General features: G+C 45.5%; 1 protein-coding gene across 27 annotated transcripts in view; it reads right to left on the reverse strand.

The window, feature by feature from the left end:
- Nucleotides 1-23561, reverse strand: part of FRMD4A (FERM domain containing 4A) — a 693055-nt gene that overhangs the window by 161526 nt on the left and 507968 nt on the right. For all 27 annotated transcript variants that reach the window (XM_074001073.1, XM_065520301.1, XM_015455575.3 and 24 more), the window contains one exon: nt 4840-4934. In XM_074001073.1, the coding sequence (XP_073857174.1) occupies nt 4840-4934 (95 nt within the window). The remainder of the gene's footprint in view (nt 1-4839; nt 4935-23561) is intronic.

Raw genomic sequence — 23561 nt, forward strand, 5'->3', positions numbered from 1 at the left:
CATGTTGGGAAGGCTGGTCTCGAACTCCTGACATCAAGTGATCTGCCACCTTAACCTCCCAAAGTGCTGGGATTACAAGCGTGAGCAACAATTTTTTTTTTTTTTTTTTTGGTAGAGATGGGGTCTTGCTATTGCCCTGGCTGGTCTTGAACTCCTCCCAGCTTCAAGGAATCCTCCCACCTTGGACTCCCAAATTGCTGAAATTATAGGCATGAGCCACTGCACTCAACCCACAAGTGAAAAAAAAAAATTGAAATGTGGGTCTTAAAACAGCAATAGAAATATTTCAAAAATAAAATGTAAAAATGAGTTTCTCTAAGGGATGGATGCCAGTGTTTGATAAATGAAAATCTCAGTTACCCTATTTGTACACCTGGAAACATTAAACCTGAACTTCCGAGCTGGTTCTCATACTGTTAGGAATGGAAGTTAGAAGGGAGATAGTCTGTAACTTTACAGGCTCCTGGGATGAGTCGTTGCTAGCTCTCAACATTCAATGCTGAAGTACAATCAGCTTTTCTTCTTTGCTCTGGAGGGAGAGAGCAAAAGAAATACTGCAACATTCCCACTGTCTAGAATAGGGGTTTTCAAATTTGCCTGTACACTAGAATCAACTGAAGAAGCTTTGAAAATTAATGCTCAGGTCACACCCAGGCCGATTCCACTGGAATTTCTGGGGGGTAGGTCCTAGGCACTGGTATTTTATAAAGTGTCCCAGGTAATTCCAATGTGTAGCTAAGGTTGAGATCCATAACTCCAGCAAAATATAATTTTTTTTTTTTTATTTTTTGAGACAGAGTCTTGCTCTGTTGCCCAGGCTGGAGTGCAGTGGCATGATTTCGGCTCACTGCAACCTCTGCCTCCTGCATTCAGGTTCAGATTCTCCTGCCTCAACCTCCCAAGTCACTGGGATTACAGGCGTGTGACACCACGCCTGGATAATTTTTTGTATTTTTAGTAGAGACGGTTGGGGGCGGTTTCACTGTGTTAGCCAGGATGGTCTCGATCTCCTGACCTCGTGATCTGCCCACCTTGGCCTCCCAAGGTGCTGGGATTACAGGCATGAGCCATCGTGCCCAGCCAATAATTATTTTAACATCAGATTTATACCTGGCTCTTGGTTAGTTTCAGGATGTTTTAAAGGCTGCCAAAATGTCATTGTTTGCATATGTCACCATGATTCAGATAATTTATATAGATGACCACCTGTATCTCTTTTTATGAGGACAGAGTTAGTAAAAGTAAAAGGAGGCCAAATGCAAATGAATCCTGGTACAGAAGACAGCATTTGTAAAAAAAAAAACAAACAAACAAAAAAAAAACTGGGGAAATTGGAATCAGGTCTGTAGTTTAGTTAGTAATATAATACCAATGTTCATTTCTTAGTTTTGATTAAAGTAACATCATTTGCAAGATGTTGACATCTGTTGAAGTTGGGCGGAGGGTGTAAAGGAACTCTCTAATGATTGCAATTCTTCTTTAAGTCTATTTCAAAATTAAAGTTAAAAGATTAAAAAAAGAGAAAGCAGGCCTAGTATTAATGCTGCAAAACTGTTGACTGCTAACAATATTAAACATTCTTGGGCATAAGTTCTTCTACTGTGACTTAGATGCTTTATTAATGAATACAACTTATGGGGTGAGAGAAGCTTAGAGAAGTTTCCAATTTCCTGTCTACATTCTGCTTCATATATATTTTCTCCAGTTTCATCTGGATCCCACAAAATGTCAAAAGCAGTTAATTCTGAAAACGTCTGACAATATATGGCCTAGAGTCACACATTCTACTATTTAGAAATTCTTTTTTTTTTTTGGAGACAGAGTCTCACTGTGTTGGACTGGAGTGGAGGCTGGAAGTGCAGTGGAACAATCTCAGCTCACTGCAACTTCTGCCTCCCAGGTTCAAGCGATTCTCCTGCCTCAGTCTCCCAAAGAGCTAGGATTACGGGTGCATGCCACCACGCCTGACTGATTTTTGTATTTTTAGTAGAGATGGGGTTTCACCATGTTGGCCAGGCTGGTCTTGAACTCCTGACCTCAGGTGATCTTCTCGCCTCGGCCTCCCAAAGTGCTGGGATTACAGGTGTGAGCCACCGCGCCCAGCCCACTATTAGAAATTCTACTCTTAGTAATGATCATGCTGCTGGTAAGAGTATCGTGCACATATATGGCACTTTACAGTTTATAAGTGCTTTCCACGTGTTAGTCTTGTTTTATTTGCATTAGGAAATAGACAAGTACATGTGATACACCACAGGCTGTCACAAAGAATGGAACTACGATTGCATTTTACTATAAAACACACAGTGTAGCACCTGTATAAAGCAGACACACACACGCTCACAATACACATGTAGAATTAGAAAACACGATCATAAAACAATCTTGCTGTAGTGTCCCGTGATACAGAGCAAGGCTGGGGGAGGTAGTACTGTTAGGCTAGCGCTTACTACCTAGGAATCACCAAGCCAGAGCAGGTGACACCCAAGGGCACTATTTTGCAGGGGAAGTTTTTATTCTTCTTTCCTACCAGGTAAAGGAGAAAAGTTCAGACAACCAAAGAGACACTCACAATGTCTGTTGGCCCTGGCATTGTCCCGCCAGGACTGACAGCCCCTGAGTCGTGGCCTCCCTACTGCCCAGCCTTGAAGGCGCTAGCTCTTCACCTCCTCTGGGCTCCTGACACCTGCCCTTTCCCCTGATGCACCAGGCACATCTGCCAGTTCTTTTTCAGAAATATTTTGCCAGCTCCAGCGATTTTCCAGTGACCTCCTGCTGGCTGGCTGCCACTCCTTCTATGGCCGGAGAGACCCTCCCACCTAGACTCTGGGGCAGGTGATCGAAGTGGCTGCACTTTCTCTGGATCATGCCAGAAGGATGGCTCACTCCTTTTCATCACTGCCCCCCACAGAGCCTCCATGAAGCCAGCTCCACTACTAGACAGGGCAAGATACTTTTATCCAGCCTGGCTTCTATGCACGCATGCATGCACGCATGCACGCACGCACGCACGCACGCACATGCTTTCCTGGTCAGCACGGAGAGCCAGGAGAGCTGAGACCTGGAGTGTACCGGCTTAGCTGGATGGGGAAGCTGGACTTGGCTGTGTGCGGCCCCTGCTGTGATGTGTGGCTTTGGTGCTCTCAACCCTCCTGGGAGATGAGTGACTTTCTACCTAGGTCCATTCCTACCCATCAGTGCTGTTAGGGCAGTGATCCGAAATGTTCTGCAGACGCACATCATCTTCCCCTTCAGCCCAGGATCATGCGCTCATTTTTCAGTTCTTGTTTACTCAAAAGGAAAGCCTAATCGGGGCTCCTCTAGAGTTCACGGGATCTTTTAGTAAAAACTTACATGGGAAATGTGAACAATGGGGCTATGATTAATTGAAACTTAGGGTTTCCTTCTGATTAGTGAAAACAGTCTCAACAGCAATTTAAGTGGTTTACAGTGATTCTCAGGAGAAAGGGGAGAGAATAATCTACATTTGTAAAAGTAATTGTTCTACATGGGCATTTGTTGAAAAGCTTTTAAAAAATTGTAGTGCTGAGTCCTTCCCCTCACAGCCCTGAACTTTTCCCAGCTGGGCTTACTTGGCCCTGCCTGCGATTCCTCCTGCCCACTGACGGTCACTCACACCTGCGTTCCAGTTCCCTGCAGGCTCCAGGACAAGGGGCTGACCTTGCTCCTCCCAGCTTTCTTGAGGACGATATGGCTTTGCTCCTGCTGCCTGCTCTCTGAACACACCACAGCCTGAAATGTCCCTGATTGACAGGGTGACCAGATGGTCCAGCTTGCCCAAGACAGTCCCAATGACACCCCCTTTTGTTCAGTGTTTCAATTTGGATAATAAGTCATAGGACCACCCTGTCCACCTGCAGCTCGCCAAGGTCAAGTATAGCCACGTGCAGGGACATCTGGTCGCCTCCCTCACTGGCCCATGTGGATGCCCACCTGTTCTTGCTTCAATGGCACCACCTGATTCCCGGGGCCTGGGCTCCCCTGTACTGTCTTGCCCGGCCACTAACCTAACACTGATCTATTAATAGTTTAGGAAATCATCTCTGTAATTCTGAAGATCTGGAAGAGAGTGAGAGAGAGAGAGTGTGTGTGAGTGTGTGTGTGTGTGTGTGTGTGTGTGACTGTGTGTGTGTGCACAGAGGAAAGAGAATTATGAACTATTTTCTTAGAATACCTCATTTTTATCTAGAAATCTATACAGGTATCCACCATACTCTTTTGATAACAGTACACGAAAAAGAAAATGGAAATTTTAGTAAGGATTTTCCTTACTTGTATTACAAAACACCACTTTATAGAGCCAAACTGAAAAGACCCTTGAAAGCAAATATTCTTCTCATCAGATAAGTGATCTGAATTTTTAATTTTCATAGTTGCTCTATTTCAGTTTAGACACTGAAACTGCACAGCTTATTTTCATTTTGAATTTATCATCAAATTCACTTCCTGTTATTGTTATCCCAACAGTAGAGAGCAATGTTTCATTTCCAGAAGTTTTCATTTAACTTAAACAAAAAGCAAACCCACATAGATCCACTTAAAAAAATAAACATTTCAGTCTGAACACAAACCTGCTTGATTAGAAGAACCAGTTTACCTAATAATTTTATAATATTAGCATCACCCTAATTATATCCTTTGGCTGTACCAGGCATGACCACAAGGCCTTTGAAATTCGGATGATGAACTTGGACTGACCCCAGACCATGGGACCCAAGTGGCCTGCAGCTGATTCCGCCACTGATAGCTGGAGTGGAGGAGTTTCGGGTTCTGCACTGACTTCCCCTTCGGGCTGTGGGGGCTCAAGGCAGTACTTACGTTTCATCTGTGAATGCTATTCCAAAGTACTCCTTTTCCTTCAGATTGAAGTGAGAAGCCACAAGGTCAAGAAGCTCCTTGGCCAACAGCTTGGGCTGCAAGGAGAATACAATGGAATAAGGGTAAATGATGAGAAACTGCTTTTCCTAAAATATGCAATCTCAGGTTTCCATAATTTTTTCAATGAAATGTCCCAAAGCTCAAGTATTTTGAAGCAAATGATTTTTATAAACCCAAACAAATAGACAATGACACTGATGAGCACACAGCCAAGTCAAGGGTTATCAACAGATAGAGATCTTCTGTTTTATTATTTCCTAGAAGGTTTTTATATAAATATATTTATTTATTTACTTATTTATTTATTTATTTTTTAATTGAGATGCAGTCTTGCTCTGTCATCCAGGCTGGGGCGCAGTGGCATGATCTTTGCTCACTGCAACGTCTGCCTCCTGGATTCAAGCAATTCTCATGTCTCCACCTCTGAGATTATAGGCATATGCCAACACGCATGGCTAATTTCTTTTTTTTTTAATTTTTTTTTATTTTTAGGAAAGATGGGGTTTCACCATGTTAGCCTGGCTTCAAGTGATCCACCTGCCTCAGCCTCCCAAAGTGCTATGATTACAGACGTGTGCCACCATGCCTGGCTAATTTTTGTATTTTTAGTAATCCCAGCTACTTGGGAGGCTGAGGAAGGAGAATCGCTTGAACCCATGAGGCAGAGGTTGCAGTGAGCCAAGATCACGCCACTGCACGCCAACCTGGATGACAGAGCAAGACTCTGTCTCAAAAAAAAAAAAAAAAAGGTATCTGCCAGTCTAAAGAAGTACACCAGAGCATTAGGCATAAAGTCATGGTAGATGTTTGTATTGTTAACATGTTATTCACCTTGGTCTGTCACTACCGAAATGACCACAGAACACCAGGCACTGAAGTGTGGGAGGGAGGGAAAGGCTGTCTGATAGGGATACAGGGCTAGAAGAGAAGAGTTATTTCTATACTAGCTTCCAGGTCATGATTTGAAAATACATTGCCTTTATGAAAATTACTCCATTCCAAGCATACTCACCAGATATTAGGAAAGTTATTTCAGTATCTGTTGGGTTTTTTTTTTGTTTGGTTTTTTGTTTGTTTTTGTTTGTTTGTTTGTTTTGAGACGGAGTCTCGCTGTGTCACCAGGCTGGAGTGCAGTGGTGTGATCTTGGCTCATTGCAACCTCTGCCTCCCGGGTTCAAGTGATTCTCTTGCCTCAGCCTCTCGAGTAGCTGGGACCACAGGTGCACGCCATCATGCCCAACTAATCTTTGTATTTTTAGTAGAGACAGGGTTTCACCGTGTTGGCCAGGATGGTCTTGATCTCTTGACCTCGTGATCCACCTGCCTCAGCCTCCCAGTGTTGGAATTACAGGCGTGAGACACTGTACCTGGCCGACAGCTGGTTTCTTATTTCACTTTTTGGGTACTGCTATGGACGGAATTGTATCTCCCCAAAATACATGTGTTGAAGTCCTGGCATCCAGTGGCATCTGGAAATGGGACCTTTGGGGGCCAATTAGGTTTCAATGAGGTTATGAGGGTGGGCCCCCCCAAGAGGGGATTTGTGTCCTTATAAGAAGAGACACCAGAGAGCCTGCTTCCTCTCTCTGCCATGTGGGGCCAAAGTGAGAAGGCGGCCCTTACCAGGAGCTAACCATGCTGGCACCCTGATCTTGAAATGACTGTTTAATATAACAGACATTTATTTATTGAGTGCCTACTATGTACAGGGGGCACTGCCCACACGCTGTAGGAGACAGAAGAATAAGCAAGACACAGCACAGGCCCATAAGGACCTTAGACTTTGATCAGGGACACGGAGTATGAGCTAGCGCTAAGTTAAAAAAGCCAAAGAAGGTGCTCCACCCTTTTCTGCCTCACTCCTGGGCTCCTGGGTGGCAGCCTCAGGGCCTAGACGACCATCAATTCACTGATGAAAACCACTTAAACTGGAAGAGTGGGTTTGAAGCTTCCTCCCCAGCAGACAGGAATCGACAGGAGAATCCAACGTGATAAATCAACACCACCTCATAGTCTGTACTTCCATTCACACTGAACTTTGAAAACGTGAAAAAGCAATCTCTATAACCAACAGGGAATTCAAGGTGATACGTCAGACCCTCCTTCACTCCTGGTGGAACGTCTACTCTGGGAGAACGCAGTAGAGTAAACGCGGCACATCTCAGAACGTCGCTGATCAATTACAAAGTAGAATGCAAGACAGGTGCTCTTGAAGCTTCCAGTAAATGCTGCGTTTGCCATGGGCTGTGGCCAGCACTAGCTCCACCCCCAGTAAGTATTCGGCTGCCCAATAACAGAGGCTTTGCTGGATCACTTGTGACTATGAGGTAGTGCGGCTGCTTTTCAAATTGCAATGTATTGGCCGGGCGCCATGGCTCACGCCTGTAATCCCAACACTTCGGGAGGCCGAGGTGGGCAGATTGCGTGAGGTCAGGAGTTTGAGACCAGCCCAGCCAACATGGCAAAACCCTGTCTCTACTAAAAATAAAACAATTAGCCAGGCGTGGTGGCGCGTGCCTGTAATCCCAGCTACTCGGGAGGCGGAGGCAGGAGAACTCTTGAACCTGGGAGACAGAGGTTGCAGTGAGTAGAGATCATGTCACTGCACTCCAGCTTCAGCAACAGAGTGAGGCTGTCTCAAAATAAAAATAAATAAATGAATAATAAATAGCAATGTAGAGATGCTCCTTGACTTATGGTGGGGTTACATCGTGGTAAGCCCACTGGAAGTTGAAAATACTGTAAATCGAAAATACATTCAATACACCGCACCCAGCAAACATCATAGCTTAGCCTACCTACCTGAAAGGTGCTCTAAACACTGCCATTAGCCTCCTGTTGGGCAAAATCATCTAATGTCAAGCCTGTTTCATCATAGAGTGTTGAAGGGCTCATGTACTTTATTTAATTCAGTACACTGCAGACTAACAGCTGTTTACTCTTGTGACTGTACAGCTGAGCAGCCCTGCCAGAGCGTATTGTACCGCATACTGCTAGCCTGGGAAAAGATCAACATTCAAAATTGGAAGTTCAGTTTCCGCTAAAAGGGCATTGCTTTTGCACCAGCGTAAAGTAGAAAAATCGTAAGTCAGACCATCGTAGGTCAGGGACAGTCTGTGATATAATTTACCTGTCCAAATGATTGCTACCTCTTTCAAAGTAGTCGCCGTATTTATCTGATGCTTGCCATTTCTTAAAACATTTTTGATAATCTTTTGGGTTTGCCCTTGAAGCTTGTGTCAGATTTGTCAACGCGTTTTCACTGGTGATAAATCTTCTTGTGCTCGAGAATGGATTTGATTTTTTTTTCCAAATGCCAAAAGTCACTTAAAGTCAAGTTTAGTGAACACAGATAGAGGACAAGGAATGGGTGATTATGCCTGGCCAACCCAGTTTCATAAAATGAAGTGTAACTACCAAGTAATTATTGTGGGTTCTTGGGGATTATGGTGAGAGGTCTGGTCCAAACTTGAAAACAATAAAACTAAGATTTCGTTCTCTTTGATTTTAACTTTAAGACTGGGCACAGTGGCTCTTGCCTATAATCCCAGCACTTTGGGAGGCTGAGGCAAGAGGATGCCTTAGGCCCAGAGGTTTGATACCAGCCTGGGCAATATAGCAAGACCCCATCTCTACAAAAAAATTTTAAAAATTAGCCAGGCATAATGGCATGCACTTGGGACTAGTCTTAGCTATCCAGGAGGCTCGGACAGGAGGATCGCTTGAATCCAGGAAATTGAGGCTGCAGTGAGCTATGATCATGCCACTGCACTCCAGTCTGGGCAATAAAAAGAAAAAAGAAAGGGAAAGAGAGAGAGAGAGAGAGAGAGGGAGAGAGAGAAAGAAAGAGAGAGGAAAGAGAGAAAGAAAAAAAGAAAAGAGAGTTAAACTTTAAAGCCAACATCTCAACAGATTTGATCAGAGATACATAAATTTGCCCAGGAAGAGAGTGATTCCCAGTGCTGGTATGGTTTATCTAGAACATATATTCATCACTCTACAGAATGATTGGGCCTGAATGGAAGGGGGTGAGTGGAGGCAGGGTGGGAGGGGCAGTTGGGGAAGGGAGATGAACCCAGGAAGCAAACATGATCTTAGCCAATAGGTGTTGAATATTTGGGTCCCTTACCAGGTGGTTAGGCCTTTTACGTGGCAGAAATGGAGGCCTGGGGTTACTTTAGCTGATCATGTTACTTTGAACTCTCCTAATTCCATGCCTCCCAAGGAATAGCTACATCCTGGATATGTCCCTCATATATGATCTCATTATCAACCAGAATAGAGATTATTATTCTTTTGCCAAAGAAGATTCTGAGACTGAGAGATACCAGGCAGGCTGTCCTGGGTCTCACAGCCAAGCTGGGATTCAAAACAAGGTTCAGATACACCGCATGGAATATTATTTAGCCCTAAAAAGGAATGAAATTCTGACGTGGGTGGAACCTGAAGACATTATGCTAAGTGAAAGAAGTCAGACACAAAAGGACAAATATTGTATGATTGCACTTAGATGGGGTAATGAAACAGGCAAATTCATAGAGACAATAGAATAGAGGTTGCCACGGGCTGAGGTGGTGGCAGATGGGGGGTTATTGCTTAATGGTTACAGCATTTCTGTACTGGATGATGAAAAAGTTTTGGAAATATTAGTGACTGTTACATGACACTGTGGATGCATTTGATGCCACTGAATTGCACATACAAAAATGGTTAAAATGGTAAGTTTTACGTTACATACATTTTGACACAATTAAAAGGACAAATGGGGAAGAGAGGTCTGATAGTTTCAAAGCCCACATGCGTAATCCCTCTGCCACCCTACCTCTGTTGACCCTGCTTCCAGGGTGAGAGCCTAAGGATCATGCCTCAAGGGCCCTGGTTGAGTGAGGGCTATATGACTCACTTGAAACCAGTGCACAGACATTATGGATTTATACATCAGTACTTTGAACTTGGTTAATGTGAGTCTTCCCCTGAGAATGAAAAATCAGGTTTCTGAGTCTGCAGAATAAAGAGATAGCTTAACACACTGAAGAATCCACCAGAGTAATGGATCCCACCATGGAAGCCTTGTGGAGACTGAGTTTTTGCCTTACCATGGTGATATGTCTCTCTGGTTTAGCCTGTCACATTACAATAAGAAAACAACTTTTCTTGGTGACTCATAAACTGAAGTCAAGGAAAAGGCTCTGGGCAGTAGCTGCCTGGCTGGAACAAACTTCATTCTTTCAAATAAACTTTTTCAACAATTTTACCTTTCTGGATGTATATCTTTTGTTTAAAAATTTAAAAGGTCAGTCCCATTACTTTACACAACAGTTATTATAGACCATATGTATCAATTTCCAGGAAGAAAAGCCTACATTTATTACTTGCAATTTACAAATGGAGAAATAAAGGCCCTGAAGAGGGAGAAAATAGATCCCAGAAGATGTTGAGGTTACAACTCCTGAATCTTAGCTGCTTTTAAAGTCACACACTTTTTTTCTGCTGTTATGGTGGCGGGCAACAGCCCAGAAGGTGTATGCTCTGTCAATGAGAGTGAGAGCTGACGGATGGGCATGTAGTGGGAGTGAGAAATACATGTCATTGTTTCATTGTTTAAGTCACAGAGACTTTGGGGGTTGTTTGTCATTGCAGCATAACCTAGCCTATCCTGATTGATTCAGGCACTGAGTCTCATTTTCTGTACAGTTGATTTAAAACAATTTGTGCCATCAGCCCCTTGATTTCCTGATCTTGCAAATGAAGACAATATCCCCCTGCGATGTGACAGTGATTAATATACTACATTGTTCTGAAAGTTTGTTAAACTCCTTTAGAGAAAGTTGCTGGGCAAGCAGAAAGCAATCTGCTCTTATGTGCTTTGAAGGGATGTTTACAGAATCCCGCTGAGTATAATTTGCCAATTACTGGTGCTGTAAACATTTGTGGAGCTTTGCAGGGATGGGACTGGGAGCAAGGCCAGAAAGGCAGTTTGTAGCCCAATCACGTTCTATCGGACAACCTGGGCAGGAGCCCAAAGGCCACGTGAGCAAGGCAGCCCTGTGCTCCTTGGGTTTGCCAGAATTAGCCTCTTGTGGGCCATCAGCCGTCCTGGTCCTAAGAGGTCATTACATCTAAGACTGACTTTCTCTTAGCCCATAATTAACTTTGTTCACTCAAATAGTTCCTCTCTTTTCTTTTTCTTTTTGTATCTCAGACTCTTTTTCCATTGTCCCTCTAAGCTTTTATTTCTCCTGATACCTGACAAATAAAATCTCCTTGCAAACATCCCTCCTTAACATATACTTCTCAGGGCACCACTCACAGAGCTAATAGGATAGTCTTTCCAACACCAACTGGGCTTAGAAATCTGGGCTTCAGCCACGTGCTTTAGCAAGGAGAGGAAAGCACTGGTTCTAAATAATTAGGGAAGAAAGGAGAGGATCTCTCAGTCAGTGCTTTGTGGCTCCAGCACCCAGATCTGAGTTCTTGAGAATGCTGGATGATTCCAGTGGGAACTGTTCACATTGCCAGCATGTTACAGGGTTCCAGATCAGGTCCTGACTACTTCTTGGCCTGCCTTCTTCCAGGCGGGACACGACCAACTAGAAAGATCAAAACAGCACTTAACATGTTGCAGGGCTGTAAGGTGCTCTAGGCACACTGATATGGTTTGGCTGTGTCCTCACCCAAATCTCACCTTGAATTGTAATAATCTCCAGGTGTCAAGGGTGAGGCCAGGTGGAGATAACTGAATTGTGGGTGTGGGTCCCCCATCTGTTCTCATGGTAATGAATAAGTCTCACAAGATCTGATGGTTTTATAAACGGGAGTTCCCCTGCACAAGCTCTCTTGCTCACTGCCATGTAAGATGTGCCTTTGCTTCTCCTTCGCCTTCTGCCATGATTGTGAGAGGCCATGCAGAACTATGAGTTCACTAAACCTCTTTCCTTTATAAATTACCCAGTCTCAGGTACGTCTTTATTAGCAGCATGAGAACAGACTAATATACACAGCCACATGACAACATCCTTTCAGGAGACTTCCACGAGCCCTTCAGGTAAATTCTGGGGAAAGGAATTCAAGGATGAGGTAGTACCCAGGCACCTCACCAATTCCTCACAGACTAATATATTCCACAGTATACTATACCACAGTATACTATACTCCATATAGCATCAAGCTGTAAATGCTAGCCTGGTATTTACCATCACTTATATATTATGCCACCAACTTAAACTTGACATGTGTATATCCAGATGGATGATCTTGGACAAATTGTGCAAGCTCTCTGGGCCTCAGTTTTCTCATCTGTACAACGATGAACTACCGTAGATAAAATGAGTTCCTATCCTAAGACATTATTTATGTTATTATTATTATTATTTTTAGAGACAGGGACTTACTCTGTTGCCCAGGCTGGAGTGCGGTGGTGCCATCATATCTCATTGCACCCTCCAACTCCTGGGCACCAGTGATCCTCCAGCTTCAGCCTGCTGAGGAGGGGGGACTACAGGCATGTATCACCATGCCTGGCTAATTTTAAAAAAAGGTTTTTTTTGTAAAGATGGATTCTTGCTGTGTTGCCCAGGCTGGTCTTGAACTCCTGGCCTCAAGTGACCCTTTTTCTCTGGCTTCCCAAAGAGCTGGGGTGACAAGTGTGACCCACTGCACCCAGCCTTTATTCTTTATGTTATTATTAAATTTAGCTTCTTCCTTTCCTACAAACGATCCTGCCTTCCCAAGAGTCTTATTGACCCATTCGAAAAAAGTTAAACATCATCTGCATCCTTCCTGATCTCTTGAATCTAGTCAGTTAATATATCCTGTCTTTCTTATGTAATTTCAGGTAAGTTACTAAACCTCTCAGTGCCTTGGTTTCCTCTCAGGTATAAAATGAGGATAATGACTATACTCAGGTCACAGGGCTGTTTTGAGAATTAAATAAATTAGTCTGATCTATATGAAGTACTTAGAAGTACTTAGAACACTTAGATCTATACGAAGTACTGTATGAAGTACTGGCATGGAATGTTACATGTGTTCATGATTTCAGATCTTAATCATAAATTATTTAAAACATTCCATGTATGGCCAGGCACAGTGGCTCATACCTATAATCCCAGCACTTTTGGAGGCTGAGGCAGGCAGATCACCAGAGGCCGGGAGTTCGAGACTAGCCTGGCCAACGTGGTGAAACCCCGTCTCTACTAAAATTACAAAAAAATTAGTTGGGCGTGGTGGCACATGCCTGTAATCCCAGCTATTCGAGACACTGAGGCACGAGAATCGCTTGAATCTAGGAGATGGAGGTTGCAGTGAGCCAAGATCCCATCACTGCATTCCAGCCTGGGCGACAGAGTGAGACTCTGTCTCAAACAAAACAAAACAAAACAAAACCAAATTGGCACTCCATATAGCATCAAGTTCTAAATGCTAGCCTGGTATTTAACATCACCCTTTGAACCCAGCCCCAGTTTACCCATCCAACCTCACTTTTCCCCAGTTTCCTATAAAAATATCCATTTCTGTTCAATCTATTTGATTGAACTAAAGAAAACACCGATCTCATTTTTATTTCCAAATCTTTGTACATGCCATTCTCTCCTTCCCCCTTCCCATTTAAATTTTATCCTGCTCGAAGCCCACTTCCTCCATGAAGCCCACCCTGACCATCCTGCCTACAAATACTCTCTCCCTCCTTTGGATTCCTACAGCATTCAACACAGGCACCTCAGTCACACTTTGCACGTGTGCTCTTGTGTTGCGGTAAATTTTGTGTGATATGATTTGTTACACTCTATGGCGGGCTGAATGGTGGTCCCCAACAACGTATGTACCCATCCCAGTCCCTGGAGCCTGTGAGTATTACCTTTCATCACAAAAGACGTGATTCTTGGGAGGAGGAACTGATCCTAGTGGGCCCTAAATGCCATTATATTGTCTCTTTTTTTTTTTTTTTTTTCCTGAGACGGGGTCTGGAGTGCAGGCTGGAATACAGTGGCACGGTCTCAGGCTGGAGTGCAGTGGCATGATCTCAGCTCACTGCAACCTCCGCCTCCCAGGTTCAAGCGATTCTCACGCCTCAGTCACCCAAGTAGCTGGGATTATAGGCATGTGCCACCACACCCAGCTAATTTTTTTGTGTTTTTAGTAGAGATGACGTTTCACCATGTTGGCCAGGCTGGTCTCAAAGTCCTGAGCTCAAGGGATCCACCTGCCTCGGCCTCCCAAAGTACTGGGATATATTGTCTCCTTATAAGAGAGATACAGAGAGATTTTTTTAAACAGACATACAGGAGAGAAGACAGAGCCAGAGACCCGAGAGATGGGTGATGAAGACACAGGTGAGGAACCCCAGTCACTAGAAGCTGGAAGAGGTGGGGAAGCAATTCTCCCTTTCAGCTACCTCCAGAACCGTGGGAGAGTCAGTTTCTGTTATTTTCCAGCCATCAAGTTTGTGGTTATTTGTTACAGCAGAGACAGGAAACTCATACACCCTCAGATGGAAACCCTGAAGACCTCATTTCCCTGTAATTGAAGGGAACTCAGCCCTGGTTGGTTGTGATAGGAACGATCTCAGTGCGAAGCCTGCATTGGTATTGGTGTTCTCTCTCCACGGTCCCTGTGGCACTCTGGGCGGGGAAGGCGGGCAGGCCTGGGTCTCAGCCGACCCTGGGTCACTCCATGGTGAAGCGGGCCCCTCAGGTTTCTTCTTGCTATCCTCACAGATCCTCAGTCATCTCACAGATTCTAAGTCAAAGGAATTGCCACTTCTGAGTTAATAGCATCCAAAAATAAATAAATAAACAGCAAACAAACAGCAACCATCAAGTGACTCCCATCTGTGCTTTGGGAGGAATCACAGTCTCCTCTGAAGAGCGACCTTCTCAGCTCTTGCTCTTCACCAAGGGTGTTTTTGACAATTCCTTTGTCACCACAGAGCCCCCAGTGACCGCTGGGCTGCCAGGGTTTGGGCACACATGGCCGGATAGCACAGCCACAGCCGCTGCTCTGTGCCCAGCCCCGCCTGCCCATCCACTCTGCCTGGGACCCCGTGACCCGCTGGATGGGTGGCTCCCTGCCCTTTAGGAGTGGGTGCAGCTGTGGGAGGGCAGACAGGGGCTGTCTGGGAGTGAGTGTAAAACGTGGCCCGACTGCCCCCATCTCTCTGGACCGGAGGGGCTGGGGTTAGCTTTTCTGAAAACCCAGAGGCAGAGAGTGGGGAAAGGAGGGCCACTTTGAATAAATGAGCCTGAGCAAGCTGCCGGGTCTGAAGCCTGGGCTGTCACTGTGTGTCCCTCCCCATCCCCACGGGGGCTCTGAGCCCAGCAAGGGCTCAGCGGCTGCTCATTATTCCTGGGGAGGAGGAGCTGCTGCGGGGGGAGCATGAGGTGACTCTGTGCAGCTCTGTCCACTGTGTGGCCAGCAGGTCTGGGCGGAGACTCCCCTCCCCGTCACCCTGCTGATTAGCCGGGAAGGCCGGTTTCCTTCCTGCCTCTCCAGCACAGCCCTGGGTTCTGTGGCAGGGGACACAGGGGGGCTACTTCCTGTAGGCAGACGGGTGTGAAGAACAATGGAGTTGTACCGTCTTGGCTCTCAGGCACCCAGCACAGGTAGGGGAGACCCCAAAGCCAAGATCAGAGACCCACCTGCCAGAGGGGCCATCTCTACCCAGAGGTCCCTGCCCAGCCTGAACCGGGACCCATTGGTGCACATGAGGCAAATCCTTTACCTCTAGTCTAGGAGTGACAGTGGCATCACGTCGCTGCAGCAGAACAGCAAAGCTGCCAACAACAGTGCCACCTGTCCCTGCCGGCAGCTGCTGCTTCACACGAATTCACGCAGCCAGCCCTAGAAGCCAGAAACATCTGAAGTAGACACCAGGTTTGCCCCCATGTGACAGAGGGAACTGAGACACAGCCAGAGAAGCAACTTGTCAAATTCACACAGCGAATCAGTGGGAGAACTGAACCACAGCACACAGGTGGGCATGGGTCATCCGGGCTTAGAGAAAGAGGCAGACAGACCGTCTGCCGCGCCCTCTTCATTACAGCAGCAGAAAGGAAAGCCTAGGGGAGGCCAGAAACCTGTCCAGGACGAGGGCGGGCACCTTGGTTACACCAGCAAAGGTGAGGTGGCTCCCAAGTGCCCGCCACACCTCCGTCCTTTGTTCCCGCTAATGTTACACTTAGGGGACAGAGCAGGTCTCAAAGCTCTGAAGCAGGAAGGGAAGATACAAAAGTACATCAACGAAAGGGGTAAAAGTGGTCACTGACAGAAATGGAAACGAAGCTTGGGTCTAGATTTGCAGGTGCCCCTCTCGCAGTGCCAGCATCTTCTGCACAGCACCTGCGCTATAAGCTTTGCTTACATCATCTCATTTAATCTTCAAAGCAACCCTGCAACGGTCTGTTGATGGGACACTGAGGTTCTGAAATGTTACATGGTATGTCCGAGGTTCTAACCACAATGGGTGTGGGGCCTACGAGGGCTTCCTTCCAGTGCTGACTATAAAGCCTTGTTTTTTATTCAGCTAGATTAAATGCATTCATCAATTTATTTTTATTCTTAAAGTTTTAAAAAATTGACACAAAAAATATATTTCTTGTGCTGATTTTAAATACATAAATATCTGGCCGGGCACGGTGGCTCACACCTATAATCCCAGCACTTTGGGAGGCTGAGGCGGGTGGATCACCTGAGGTCAGAAGTTTGAAACCAGCCTGGCCAACATGGCGAAACCCTGTGTCTACTAAAAACTACAAAGAAATTAGTCCAGTATGGTGGTGCGCACCTGTAGTCCCAGCTACCTGGAAGGCTGAGGCAAGAGAATCGCTTGAACCTGGGAGGCAGAGGTTGCAGTGAGCTGAGATTGCATCACTGCACTCCAGCCTGAGTGATAGAGCAAGACTCCGTCTCAAAAAAAAAAAAAAAAAAAATATATATACACACACACACACACACACACACACACATATACACACACATAGATATATATGTATGTATCTACTTGTGATGTACGACATGATGTTTTCAGGTATATACACATGTGGGTTGACCAATCAAGCTAATAAATATACCCATCACCTATCATACTTACGATTTTTGTAGTGAGAACATTTCAAAACTACTCTCTTAGCAATTTTCAAGCATTTAAGACATTGTTATTAGCTACAATCACCACGATGTACAATAGGTCTCCTAAACAAAGCTTTGCTTGCTTTTAAACGCTGGGGTTCAGATCTAGCAAGTAACAGCCTCTCCTAAAGTCAAAAGCTAAGCCACCTTTTCTAAATGCAATCGAATTTTGCCAGACAGTAAGTTCCTGGAAGAGAGGGATCACATTTGATTGATATTTGTGGACCTACACCCCAATACAGTCCCTGACACACAGTAGGTGCCCCTAATGAAAGCTTCCTATTGGTAGAACAGGATAGAATAAAGGGTGGCGTATGCAGTTGTTCTAGCATGAGACAGGATGGAACCTGGATACCCTCTTGAGCTGGTTTGAAGGAGAGATCTGCCAGGCAGAGACTGCGGTGCTGCTCAGAGCCAGATGGGACCAGGTGTCGCGTGCTCACTGATGCCAGAAAGCTACTGGGTTTCAATCAGATCACACACCTCCAGGCAGCCATGAAGGGGCCTGTGACAGATACTTGTGTCCCCAGGAAAGGATATGTCATGTCCCTATTCCCAAACCCTATATCTGTACCCTCTTCTTCCTCACCCAGCTTCTCCCCAAACCAACGAGGTCACAGCTCCCTTTAATAGCTCCTTCTCTCTGCCCTGCTTCTCTCTCTCCTTCCAAGTGACTCCGCCATTTAACCCAAGGATGAGGTCTCCCTGGGAGCAATGCTTTTAGTTTCCCCATTTGTCCCTCTCCTTCCCCTCTATGCTTTTATTCCCTGGGTGTCGTCTTCTTATTTCCACATAGTTTCTTCCATATTTTCCTAAGATGCCGTCTGGTCCCTGTGTTGTCTGAAAAGTTGGGACTGATACCCATGTGGGAGGGAGGCTTTTCTCATCCATGCATTTGAATGATGCCCAATGGGAAGGCTTTGACAGGCGTACATAATGATTGCTCCTCTAGAAATGCAAAGTGCTTGCAAGTCAGCCAGCCGGCTGGGGAGCCTGCTCTATTCAGGATCCCTGGGGACTCTGGGAGGCGGGCAGGTGTTCATTAGGGAGGCTTCCTGATGAATAAAGCAACCCCAGACTCCAGCCTGCTCAGGGCAATGTCACCAGGACCGTGAGCCCAGTGTGGCTCCCCCTGGCAAGCCTCTCTGCATTAATGAAATGATAACTGTTTCGGTGAGGAGAAAACACAAAAAGACAGGCAGTGCTCAACTTGCCTCTGCCAGATAGGACTGCCAATTCCGCAGCCCAAATACTGAGATATTTATAGCAAATATGGGGATGATAAACGAAGCAACATCTCGGGATTCCAAGCTCCATCTTCCATGGCCATCTGGTCTGCCACTTCCATTTTCTTTTTGTTGTTGTTGTTAAAAAAAAAAAAAAAAAGGCCTGCCCTACAGACTCTGTGATGACCCCATCTTGTCCTGCAGTGACTAATAAATCACTATTTCAGATACAAACTGCCCGTGCATTCACTGGGAGGTGAGGTATGTTCTACAAGATCACATGACACATTGGCAGATTGGTACCTTTCACGGGGCCAAATGACACCAGGACCAGCTCAAACTAGGTATCTTCATGACACTGCACACTGAATTATTCCATTGGCTCAATGTTCAAGGAAGAGCAGAGAAGAGTGTCTGTCAACCAAGAACACAGGGATCAGCCACTTGCTACCTTTCCAGTGTAATGGACGGAAGAGGTGGCTCGTAGGACATCTGCTATCCTCGGCTGTGGCTGGCATTCGAAGACTGTGTCTCTATTGCCATCAGATTGGAAAGGGAAAGCTTGCCTTTTAGCAGGATGGTAGTGAGAGCCAAGTTCAGAGGGGGTTAAAAAATAATAATGTATCACTTCTAAGATTAAGTCACAGAAAAAATAATAGTATAGTCAACCCTTCGTATCCACAGGTTCTGCATCTGTAGATTCAACCAACCATGGATCAAAAAATACTTAAAAACAAAAAACAAAAAAACCAGGCTGAGTGTGGTGGCTCCTGCCTGTAATCCCAGCACTATGGTAGACTGAGGTGGGTGAATCATGAGGTCAGGAGTTCAAGATCAGCCTGGCCAACATGGTGAAACCCCATCTGTACTAAAAATACAACAACAACAAAAAATTAGCTGAGCATAGTGGCGTGCGCCTGTAATCCCAGCTACTTGGGAGGCTGAGGCAGGAGAATTGCTTGAACCCGGGAGGCGGAGGTTGCGGTGAGCTGAGATTGTGCCACTGCACTCCAGACTGGGTGACAGAGTAAGACTCTATCTCAAAACAAAAAATAATAAATACAAATAAAAATAAGAACCAATACACCAATAATAACACAAAAATATAGTATAACAACTATATAGCATTACATCACACTAAGTATTAAGAGTAATTGGCCGAGTGTGGTGGCTCACACCTGTAATCCCAGCCCTTTGGGAGGCCAAGGTATGTGCAACACTTGAGGTCATGAGTTTGAGACCAGCCTGGTCCGAATGGTGAAACCCCGTCTCTACTAAAAATACAAAAAAATTAGGCAGGCCTGGTGGTGCACACCTGTAATCCCAGCTACTCAGGAGGCTGAGGCAGGAGAATCGCTTGAACCCGGGAGGCAGAGGTTGTAGTGAGCTGAGACTGTGCCACTGCACTCCAGCCTGGGCAACAAAGCAAGACTCCGTTTCAAATAAAAAAAAAAGTAATCAAGAGATGATTTCAAGTATACAAGAGGATGTGTCTGGGTTACATGCAAATAACATCACACTTTGCAGTCGTTTTCCCCATATTCCTGGGGGATACATTCCAGGGACTCCCAGTAGATACCTGAAACCATGGGTAATACCAAACTCTATATATATTGGGTTTTTTTTTTCCTATACATACATACCTATGATAAAGTGTAATTTTTAAATTAGGCAGAATAAGAGATTAACAACCATAACTAATAATAAAATACAACAATTCTAACAAACACCAGCATCACTACACTTGCACTTGGAGACCATTATGAAATCAAATAAGGTTGACTTGAACACAAGTGCTGCCATCCTGAGACAGTTGATCAGATCACCGAGATGGCTACTAACTGACTAAAGGTGGGGAGTGTCTACACTAGGGGTCCCCCATCCCTGGGCTGTAGACCAGTACTGGTCCGTGGCCTGTTAGAAACCGGGCCGCACAGCAGTGGGCGAGCGAGCATTATCACCTGAGCTCTGCCTCCTATCAGGTAAGCAGCGGTATTAGGTTCTCCCAGGAACCCGAACCCTATTGTGAACTGCGCATGTGCGGGATCTAGGGTGTGCACTCCTTATGAGAATCTAACTAGTGCCTGATGATGTGAGGTGGAACAGACTCATCCTGAAACCAGCCTTGCCCCTCCCCACCCTGGTCCATGGAAAAACTGTCTTCCACAAAACTGGTCCCTTGTGCCAAAAAGCTTGGGGACTATCGGTCTATACAGTGTGGCAATGCCAGACAAAGGGATGATTCTTGTCCTGGGCAGGGTGGAGCAGGACAGCACAAGATCTCCTCACGCTACTCAGAACGGCACCCAATTTAAAACCTACAGATGGTTTAATTCTGGAATCCTGTATTGAATCATTTCAGGCTGTGGATAACTGATACGTGGAAAGTGGCACCACAGATAAGAAGGAACTACTGCATCGAAGGCACTTGAGCATCCGATGATTTTGGTATCGTAGCAGGGTCCTGCAACCAATGCCCTGTGGATGCCAAGGGATGACTGTGCTGTGACTTTCCTAAAACCTAAGTGCCTCTTTCATGGAATCTGGGTGGTGAATTTGTAGTCAGCCTTCAGGGCTCTGAAAGCCAGTTCTAGCCGACGTGTACCTTGATCAGCATCTGCCTCACTTTGAACATTGCAACAATAACCTCTACCCCCCCAAAGCTGTCGTTGAGGACTCAATAAATGATCATTCACAAGGGACCTGGTGCATGAGAGGTGCTCAGCAAAAGAGGGTTCCCCCTTTCTCCTTAATCAGTAACTGAATCCCTATTAAAATTATCCCCTCCTCACTTTGACAAAGACCTTCTCTGATCAGAATCTAAATACCCTTCGGGGTGAGCTGTCATCCTTCATCTCGGGAACCATGAATAAATCATCACTACATGGTGAGGGGAATAGAATGCAGGCCACTTCCCTTGGAATTAAACTTATTTGAGCAGCCCTACCCTACACAGCACACTTTCTTACTCTCCGTGTCCGCTCAGAAATACCCGCTGCATTCACTATAGGAGTTTTCCTCCTTGCACCTGTCCCTGCCTATTGGTTCTTTGGGGTTAAAATTGCATTTATTGGCCAGAAGTAAAAGAAGTCCCTCTCCAGCCCCAGTGATATGCCCGGAGACACGAAACTGGCTTTTCATTTCATTTGGAAGTTCCCTAAGTGCTCTCCCCTGGGAGTCCTCTCTCTAAAGCATTACCTCCCCATGGCTCTTGCGGATGACTGGCAGGTGCATGCTAGAAAGATACATTTTGCTCAGCTGATGATGTCATTTTCGATACAATTAAAAAGACACCCTCACTGGGCTAGGAGAGTAATGAAAAAGTACAGTGTAGCTACTGCTCTCCCGGGAGGCTAAAGAGGGAAGATCAACTCTGGGCTGAAAAATATTTATTCCTAAACAGCATTTTCATGAAAGTCAGGCGAGCAAGGATGTAAAAGCCACACAGCCCCCTCCCTCCTGGCATGTAATTAATGGATGAAAACAGACACGTGTCCTTGGGTCCAAAGAAAATTTGAGTCTGTAACATCATCCTGGACTGAAAATATTAATTTGTTCTATATTCTACGTACTTCTAAACGTTTAGCAGAGGTTTACAGAATTCAACATAGCACCAAATAGGGGGATTAGGAACTTAAGTAAGACAAAGTCCATTGAAGAGGGTGGGGCATTTATGAGACAAATGAATTTCTACTGCTGGGCACAAAATTGGACTCTGCAGAGGGAGATCTTGCGAGGTTACACAAGCTTCTTTAGCAGATAAAAGAAACGGTTCAGCCTTTTCCAAGAAGTACACATAAGGGATATTACACGGCTTCAACACAGTTTCTGAGAAAACCAGAGATGTGACTGGCATGAACTGTCTCATGGTCTAGCCCCAAAAAAGTCCAGCACACAAGCACGACGTGCGCCATTCCCACAGCCTGGAGAAGATTTCAAGCCCAACTCCTGAAACCCGACAGGATATTCTGGGTGAGACCTGATGCTAGATATTGACATAAGTGGATTTGGCCTGAAATTTTGGAGGCGATGTTTTATTAGGTTTTTAACGCATGCGAATGTTGGCCATTAGGCAGCTTGGCACTGACATCTTGTCTTGATTCTGAAGCCAAACCACATAATAAATATGAAGTCAGTCTCAATTCAGGCAAAGCGAAACAGCCTCCTGCAGACTGATAAGCCAAGAGGTAGGAATGTTCAGAAAATCACGGTCAAGAAAGCAAAAGCAGATGAGCTGAGCCAAGGGCCCTGGGATCTGAAAGATGGGTTTGGAGGTTCCGGCACAGTCTGAAAGTCTGCCAGGAATCAAGGAATGGGCTAGATCTCCAAGCACACCCCCAGGAGATTGCAGGGTGAGGCCTGCACACCAGGAGGGGTGGGAGACGAGGAGGGAAAAGGGGCCCCTCTGCTCCTGCCTGCTTCAGGGAGCCCTGCTCTTCAATGCTAGGCTCAACCACTGCCTGGCTGCTCCGAGTCCCTTGGCCTCAAAGCCCCTCCCCTGTCTCTACTGCCCAAATACCATTTATGCAAGACCCCGCTCTGTAGCCCCTCTGCAGAGAGAGCTGCCTTGCTCAGCAGCTCATGACGGGACTCTCAGAGTGCTCCAAGCTCCAGCAGGCCTCATCTGAGGCACTGTCCTACCACACTTCCATATTTGTTCCTAAATCCATGCGTTTTCAAGGATGACAGCATCTTGAAAGCAGGGACTGTATTATCCACATCTCTTTGTTTCTTATTTCTATACATTGAAGGGGTACAAGTGCAGTTCTGTTACATGGATATACTGTGCAGTGGCAGTCTGGGTTTTTAGTGTGTCCGTCACCCAAATAGCATCCATTCTACCCATTAGATAATTTATCATCCCTCACTCCCTCCCACACTTTCATGTCTCCAATGTCCATTATTCCACACTCCATGTCCACGTGTGTACTTTAAGCGAGAACATGTGTATTTGACTTTTTGTTTTTGAGCTATTTCACTTAAGATAATGACTTCCAGTTCCATCCATGTTGCACAAAAAACATCACTTCACTCTTTTTGATGGCTGAATACTATTCCATTGTATATGTATACCACATTTTCTTTTCTTTTCTTCTTTTTCGTTTTTTGTTTTTGAGACGGAGTTTCACTCTTGTTGCCCAGGCTGGAGAGCAATGGCACCATCTCGGCTCACTGCAACCTCCGCCTCCTGGGTTCAAGCGATTCTCCTGCCTCAGCCTCTTGAGTAGCTGGGATTATAGGTGTGTGCCACCACACCCGGCTGATTTTGTATTCTTAGTAGAGACAGGGTTTCTCCATGTTGGTCAGGCT

The sequence above is a fragment of the Macaca fascicularis genome, chromosome 9 (assembly GCF_037993035.2).
Source record: "Macaca fascicularis isolate 582-1 chromosome 9, T2T-MFA8v1.1".
Classification (NCBI taxonomy): domain Eukaryota; kingdom Metazoa; phylum Chordata; class Mammalia; order Primates; family Cercopithecidae; genus Macaca; species Macaca fascicularis.